This window comes from Centropristis striata, chromosome 15 (assembly GCF_030273125.1).
Source record: "Centropristis striata isolate RG_2023a ecotype Rhode Island chromosome 15, C.striata_1.0, whole genome shotgun sequence".
Taxonomy (NCBI): Eukaryota; Metazoa; Chordata; class Actinopteri; order Perciformes; family Serranidae; genus Centropristis; species Centropristis striata.
Window position 1 is genome coordinate 23,214,904 of NC_081531.1, and position 8,497 is coordinate 23,223,400.

The following is an 8,497-nucleotide window of genomic DNA, read 5'->3' on the forward strand; positions in this document are numbered from 1 at the left end:
ATTATGTCTTTTTTAAATTATTTTGTCTTTTTTTTTGGTCATTTTGTGTCTTTTTTTTGTTGTCATTTTCAACATAAAATGTGATTTTGAATTTTTTTTAAACTTTCAAAACACTATCATGCTCAATAAAGAATTTGAAATGTTGCAAATGTGAACAAAGGTTGCAAATATAACATATAAGAGGGTTACATCCAGTTCTATCATTTTATACTAAATATATTTGAGCTTGTCTCCAGTTTTACTTGGTATATCATCATCAAACTAAAGTTCTGGCTGTAAACTCCATGAGGCCAGTTTCAGAGTAAATCATGCTTTGGAGCTTTTGAAGACTCCAGAGATGTTTCCCCAATGTTGTGTGGTATTTTGGCTTGAGAGAGCACTCAGCCTCAACTCAAGACGCAACCGTAGCCTGCTTCTGGTGGCTTCCAGCTTTATTAAAACTGTCCATAATGTTTTGGGGCCTGTTTGTGAGAGTTCCCTTTTCCTGTGGAAAAACTCTTTGGGGTTACCCACCATCTCTGGATGCTTCTATGAAGCTGAACTCAGTGTAACTTTCATAGTACCCTCTCATATTCAGCGTTCTCGTCTCCATGACGCTTGGCCATTTTCCCATTAGCTCTGGGTTTGTGTTGCTAGGTTACCTGTGTATACTGCAGGAGGGAGGTTACACACACCCTTATTCTCCCCATATAGCCTAGATTTTTTAACTTTTCTATAGTGATTTTTTTTAAATCACTATTTAAATCACTATTTAGTTTAAATAAATGAATAAACGTTAAATGTAGCCAATATTTAGTTGTTTTTGTCACACTAATGAATTAAATGCTGACTAATCTATATTTAACACATTAGATTTATACACCCCATAAAACCAAGAGGCCCCCCCGGTTGGGAATCACTGCTCTAATATGTATCAACAGACTATATTTAACCCATTTTAAGCATTTTTCTCGCCATATTATGTTCTAATACGTATCAAGAATATAATTGCCCCATTTCTAGCATTTTAATATTTGACCATTTTTGACAAAAATTGACATACTAAAAGATGATTTTTTTTGAGGGGGTCATTTTTGGACATCCCATAATATGTTTTCTCATTTCTGGCTAAATTATGCTCTCATCTGTATCAACAGACTATAATTAACGCATTTTTAAGCATTTTACAATTTGACCATTTTTGGACATCCCATATATTGTTTTTCTGTCATTTCTGGCCATATTATGCTCTAATTTGTATCAACAGACTAAAACTGATCCATTTTTAGGCAATGTCCTAATAGTGTTCTTAACATGTGAGGTTCAAAGAATAAGCCAGCTATGACTAATAACTATTTTGTCATTTATTGTAGAATGGACCTGTAAAGATCACGAGTATGTGGGTTAACCATTGAAGATTGTGGTGCTAATTATCTTACCATACATATAATTCAAAAAGTAAATAGACAAAACAAGCTTACCTCTGTGATAGATGAACAAATTAGTGACTGACTGATGCCAAGGTTATCAGTGAATACAGCATACACAGCTACAATACAATAAAATTACATTGAGCATGAAGCCATCTTTGGTCTTCTTATCACTATAAACAAATACATATAAATTTGTATTGTATCAAAAATAGAAATTACATAGCCATATTGAAAGTAAATTCACATTTTTGACATACAATAGAAGGAGAATACCTAAGAGACATGTTGTGGGATTACATTTTTTTTCAATCCTTGGCTTTAAGGACCCAATGGTTTGCCACATTTTGAACATTCATTTGTTTTTCGAAGAATTGCAAGATTTTGTCAATATCGCTGTCATCCATCTTTGTAGAATAGTATGCAACATATAGAACAAAAACACAAATGAGAGACCAAATAGATTGTCATTCCTAAAAACAAGCATGTGCTTTCTATCCTGGGCTTTAAAAGGAGGCGTGCTGAGAGGCCTCTGCTGCACTGGACAGAGAGAAGGACAGATTGGGTCAGGACTCAACATTCAGGTGTGATGGAGCTGCTCAGCCTTCACAGGTGAGCCGAGCCCCAACCAGCGGACGTGTCCCTCCTCTCAAGAGTCATTCTTGTTGTGGATTTAGTTAGCGGTGTGTGTGTGTGTGTGTGTGTGTAGCTGTTCTCCTGGGGTTCAGAGTTATTCTGCTCTCAGAGGCACACATGATGAACTGCAGCCAAAGTGGACCTCTGCTTGACATAATAGGGAAGTGCTTTCAAAGTGTTTGATCCACTGTGAAAAAGAAGAAAAAGATCACTGTAAGGGTTTGGCAACATTTTTAACAAAGGGCAGCTGACAAACACACTATAATAAACCCATTTCTAGCATTTGAGGCATTTTATAATTTGACCTTTTTTGACAAAAAACGACATGCTATAGTATGACTTTTTTGTTTTGTTTTTGGACATCATAGAATATGATGTTTGATCCACTGTGGAAAAAGAAGAAAAAGAATGTATGTAAGGATTTAGGAACATTTTAAACAGACCGTGTCTTTTCTAACAGTAAGAATTTTCAGGGTGAATTTTGTAGAGCAAATTATATGTGTTTTTTTGAGACCGATACTGGTTTTACCGATTTGGCGGTCAATATGGTGAGTTCTTTAGCTGGAATGAAATAACTTTTCTAGGTGGATTATGCACCGATGTGACTACACAGATACTCAGGAGGTGGTTTTCTGAAACAAAATACTTTAAGAATGAACATATAACATGATTATACTATGTCAAACTACTGTAGACATGAAAACTAAGATATAAAAATAAATCTGATAAAATAAAATAAACATCAGTAGTGTACGTTCAGTATGGGTCAATAGCTGGCCATGTAATTAAGGAATAAATACAAATTTAAAAAATAGCTAACACCATTTCTAAATCGCCTCAAGCACAATTTTCTGCATTATGTGAGTTTTTAATGTACCAACATGTCTGGTATAGGCCAATATCAGCCTATACAACTGAGTCTGTGTAAAATGTAAATAAAAACAGAAGGCATCAATTTCATATTTAAGAAAACAAAAAATAATCAAGTTTTTGTACTGTTTATAATCAAGTGTGTGTCACAAGGGAATAGCAATTTGTTTTGACATTGGATAACGTCCCGACTTCTTTGGAATTGGTCAGACTCTAAAATTTTAGATGGAGTTGTAGTTGCCCGAGGAAAATTAACTTTTAGACATATAATGTAGTCCTTGTGCAAAATATGAGAGTGACTGTGCAAGCTCTGTCACAGTTGATTGAACATGGGACTGTTATTTATTTGGTGCTGGTGAGAAAATGGTCTCCAGGCTTTCTGCAGCTCTTAAAAAGGTCTTAACACATTTAATTCTACTTCTTGAATATTTTCTTTTTGGCAGCCATAGTTATAACATCAATCATACATTTTGATGTATGTGGGTTTGCACTGTCAGGAGACGTTATGCATCCTTAGGCTACAAATCAGACTAATGCTAAAGTGTGCCCTCAGAAAATTACTAGAAATGATTGTTATATATGGCTGGAACGTCAAAAAATAGTGAGGTTAATGTCAACAAATTCTTAAAAAGTCTAACATTTAATTTTGTGAAACCTGTAGAAACCCTATGTTTAATATTAGAGATATGTCTACAGTAAGAAAATACAGGTTAGTCACTGTACTACCAGAGAAATTAAAGCTGAGACACAAACAGTGAAGAGTGGGAGGGAGCTGCAATACGGTAAAAATGATTTGTTTATTTTATCCTGCGTCATTTCATTTGTATAATTTGTATATTCTGTTGTATAATTTGCCACTTGCCACATGGCTCGCTATTTTACGACAAAGTTAAATAAAATATAACCTCAAAACTCAACTATTAACTTTTTCAAGATCATGTCAGAGGTTCTAGGTGGAGCTATCACTCCCTGTCCGCTCATTGCTATTTTTGGAGTTCCCTCAAATTGTCTGAATTATCTGAATTCGGTCAATTATACAAACTACGTACCCATAGTGTGAAACTACTGCATAGTAACAACCCCTTTCACTTCCACCTGTACTAAGAGATGGTCTCACTAAGAGGTGGCACAGCATGGGGATTTGGCATCCTCTATGATAATAATATACTCAAATCCTTTGAACAGTTAAAAGATTCCTTCAATCTTCCTGCTGTACATTACTTTAAATATCTGCAGGTCAGACACTTAATTTGCTCTCAACATGGTGGGCATCCAACCCCTCTAGAATCTCCTGTGACTGATAACATTCGGAAGGGTATTCAACGCCCTAAGAGCATGGTGTCGGTCATATACAGCAGAATACTGTATCTCCTGACAAATAAAACTCTGAAATCTAGGGCGAAATGATCTTGGTTTTACCTTTAAAGACTGATTGGGAAGCGCTGTGCTCAGCTCAAAAGTTTTCGTATGATAGCCGTCATCGGCTTCTACAGATTAATCCCATTCATAGAATTTATCTCACACCAGAGAGACTCAATAAAATGTATTTTACTATTTCTGAACTTTTTTCCTAGGTGTAAGATCACAACAGGAAGTCTTATCCACATGTTTTGGGATTGTGTAAATTTGAAGCATTTTTGGGATCATATTGTGGATGTACTCAAGGGCATCACAGGGATTGAGATTCCTCACTCACCAAGAGTGATATTGCTAGGGGATTGATCTGTTTTACCCGCTAACAAGATGAGGAAAACACGGTTTATTAGGCTATCCCTAATTGCTGGAAATAAATGTATTGCCATACTGTGGAAAAGTGAAAGCCCACCCACTGTCTCAATGTGGCTTAAGGAAGTTGCATCTTACATGGCCTCTGAAAAAATTATGTTCAATGTGAAAAAGAAACCCCATCTTTTTGAAAAAATGCTGGAGTGACTTTAAAACATATCTGGATAACTCCTCAGTTAACTTGTTGAGTACTTTCAATGGTGTAGCGGTAGTTGTTGGTTGTTACCACTCCTGTAAGACCAAGCCAATATCATGACCTCTGTTCAATGTAATTTACTGTGCTTTGAACTTTCTTTATATTTTTTATGGTTTTAATTTATTTTTCTATTTTTCACTTCAGTATTGTATTTATCTATCATCTACTTTACTATTACTGTAATTATTATCCTTTTTAATTATTATTTTATTCATTTATTTTTCATTATTTTTATTATTATTATTATTATTATTAGGGTTTAAGGCAAGAGTTGGCCTTTGGGGCCTGATTTGGGAGGGAGGTGGGTTTGGGTGGAATTTGAAGTTCTACTGCCGTTACTGGTGCTGTAAACTGTATGAAAAAATGTTAATTGTTTTTTAAAATTTTTTATTTAGAATTCAGTAAGCAGACATTAAATGTTTTAGCTTTTCCTCTCTGATTGTCTGCAGGTGTATCCTTTTACACTGGAAGTTGCCTAAACCACCAGCAGAACAATCTTGGCAGACTGACCTAATGTCATTCTTAAATTAGAAAAAATCTAATTTTCACTCCGAGGGTCAACTGAGAAATTCTATACTACATGGCAGCCTCTTATCTCATATTTCGATAATGTAGCTACAACTTCTACGGTGTAGAAGTTAACTTTTTCTTTTTGTCCAGCAATGCTCTTACATCATTATGAATGTACAAATGTAAGGTGGTTGATGAGATATTCTGTTTGAAAAGGGAAGACCAACTGGGGTGGGATAATGTTTTGTGTGTTTTCTACTTGTTTGTTTGAGGGGGAAAAAAATCACGCATCTATTTGTAAAGGTCATGTAACATGATGTGATGTGTTTCAATAAACAGATTTATAAAAAAAAAAAAAAACTTGACTGTTGACGATAACATGCTTAAATTATTAATGCTGAAAATCGACTGAAACCTTAAGACATATTTTAATAAACTGCTTTAATCAGTTCTACTGCTGTTTTTTCAAGCCAAACACAGATGAAAAAAAATTATCATCACTGTTGGTGACTATTTTTGGGGACATTTCTTACTGGGGCTTTTAGATAATTTTTGTTTTGATTGTCATCTTTAATAAAAAATATATATTGTTATTGTTAAAGCTCATTACAAAATGGTCTCAACAGCCTCTCAGGACAGTTGCATCCCTGTTTTTCATTTCTGATTTAGCCGTTTGTTTTTCCTATGAATAATTCCTGTGAGGCAGCACTCGATCAGCAATATCTGCGGACTAATATTAAGCATCCTGACATTTAAATCCTCTGTTTAAACAAGTGTGACCTGCGATGTATTGTTGAATACCAACTTCCCTTTTCCTCCCTGCTTAAAGCTGGTCTTTATTTAAGAAAATTATATTTTTATAACAATAACATTTTTATTTTTAATACAGGTGCATCTCAATAAATTAGAATATCATAGAAAAGTTTATTTATGTCAGTAATCCAATTCAAAAAGTGGAAATAACACATTATATATAATAAGCCTGTTTTCTCACTGCCTTACCATTCACCACATCTGGATGGAGACGTCAAGGGTCACTCTCCTTCTTTACTGTCACGTCTCCATCTCCGGCCAGGATGGTTGAGATCTCTCCCTGCATGAAGGCCCAAGGCACAGAGGAGCCAGCCAGGGGACAGCGCTCTCCACTGGGGCAGTACACCTCTCCACCTTGGCCTTGGCTGCGGATGAACCCTCGGGTGCAGGGGAAGCAGAACTTGTGATGCGGGACAGACGGACACTGGACAAAATGTGTGTCCTCCAAGCGCTCTCTGCAGAGGGTGCAGCAGAGCAGAGTGCCCTGGGCGCTGCTGGTGGACTCTCCGGCGCTGGCGCTGCTGCTCTGCCCCGCCGCACTTAGACTCTGGCCCAAGGCTGCCTGGGAGACTGAGGTGGAGGCAGTGGAGGGGCTGCTGCTGGTGGGGCGTCCAGCGGAGGAGGAGTGGGCTGTGGACATGCTGGGGCTATCTCTGGCCATCTGGCTGGAGCTCAGGCTGTCTGCCACTCCCATCAGCGCTGAGATGGGTGAGGGTTGGCTGTGTAAACGGGGTGGGCCCTCTTGAGGAGCGGCCATGCCAGGAAGAGGTTCCATGCCTGAGTAAGCACCCCGGGGCCAGGGCTCTCTCCCTGGGTGTTCAGGCCTCCCTTCGCTTTCTCCATTCTCAGAGCCTGGAGAAGCCTTGCGACGCCGAGTTGTGGTCTTTGCTGGAACAGGGCGTCCGGCAGCTGCCATGGGCAAACCTGCCTCTGGCTGTGGCAGAACCTCTGGTATCGGGGGCTCTTTGAACATGCGTACGCCATCATTCAACAGCTCAGACAGCCCACGCCAGTCTCCCGTTCCTTGTCGCTTCTCGTATTCCACATAACGCAGCCCAGAGTTCACCGCTTTACCTGCATCTTTGGCCGAGTCGCGGAACATCTGCCTGACCAGGTCCGGGACTCCTGAGAAGATCATCCCGGAGCCGGCAGGATACTCCACAAATACCTTCAGCTCAAACTCTGGAGTTGTGCTGGCGTCGAAGGCCAGAACACGACCCATCAGATTATGGTCTTTCCTGAAGCGCACGTTGAAGGGAACGCAGCTGCTGAGCGCTACAAGCACATCCCGGACCGCTTTGGGACGATTGGGCCAGCCTTCAACCCTGCTACGAGCCACCTCGTTCAGTTCTGCCATCACTTCATTGTTCCTCCACACTGCAGAATCTATACCCACCAGAGCAGACGTGCTGGCTCCCACACCCAGGGACACCACCTGTCTTCTGCCAGCATCACCCATTATGGGGCCAGATGAGACTGCAATTGGTGTAGCCCCAGCCCTGGATAAGGGGGCTAGAAGCCCATGAGGGGCTGCTACTAACCCCTGAGCTATCAAGGCATGGGATATGGTGCCATGGAGACTAGGAACTGCCCCCACTATGGCCCGGCGCGTGTTGGGGCTCTGTCTGCTGCCCTCTGACATGGACACATCTTCAGCTCTGTGGAGGCCATTGGGGAGGCGAGCAGACACCCCATACTCCCCCCTCCCCCTATCTATCCGCTCCCCATGCTGCCGCCCTGCCTCCAGGGGCCCGGCAGAGCTGGCTTTGCCCTGCTGTGGACCGGGGGACCTGCCGTCTAGCACTCCGTGGGTGCTCTTCAGCTGCCTGGCAGTCTCAATGAGGAGCTCTATCCGGTCCGCCCCGTCGTAGTTGACACATCCCCGGCACACAGCCTCGCTGAACTCCCACAGCATGGCCCAGGGCATCTTGGGCAGATCGCAGAGGTAGCACCACTGCCGTCTGGAGGAAGACTGCGAGGCGGAGGACATGTTGTTTACAGGCCCTCGACCAAACTTTCTTCGGAGGCCTTCACGTTACGGTCTACGTTTCCCAACTATTACTCAGTTCTCAGACACCACTCGCCACATGGCGCGAATTTTACAACAGAATTAAAACGAAAAATAACCTCAAAACTCGACTGTTGACGGTAGCATTTAAAAGTTAGCGACGTCTTCTTTCTCGATTTGTTCGGCTCGGTCTGTGTGGAAGGAAGTAAAATGTTATAAGACACCGGAAACACCTACGCGACCGAAGCCCAGTGCACTATGGGAATTGTA

The 8,497-nt window shown here is 40.6% G+C and overlaps 1 protein-coding gene across 1 annotated transcript; it reads right to left on the reverse strand.

Moving 5' to 3' along the window:
- Positions 1 to 1,616: 1,616 nt before the first annotated feature.
- LOC131987092 (interferon regulatory factor 2-binding protein 1-like) lies at positions 1,617 to 8,497 on the reverse strand. The gene is made up of 2 exons (XM_059352251.1): positions 6,409 to 8,497; positions 1,617 to 2,232 (listed from the first exon to the last, which is right to left on the reverse strand). Exon 1 carries the CDS (start codon positions 8,207 to 8,209, stop codon positions 6,434 to 6,436), a length of 1,776 nt encoding a protein of 591 aa, XP_059208234.1. The 5' UTR covers positions 8,210 to 8,497; the 3' UTR covers positions 1,617 to 2,232; positions 6,409 to 6,433.

Bases quoted from the DNA above. Each gene is read 5' to 3' on its own strand.
- LOC131987092 (XM_059352251.1), bottom strand. From the start codon at position 8,209: ATGTCCTCCGCCTCGCAGTCTTCCTCCAGACGGCAGTGGTGCTACCTC.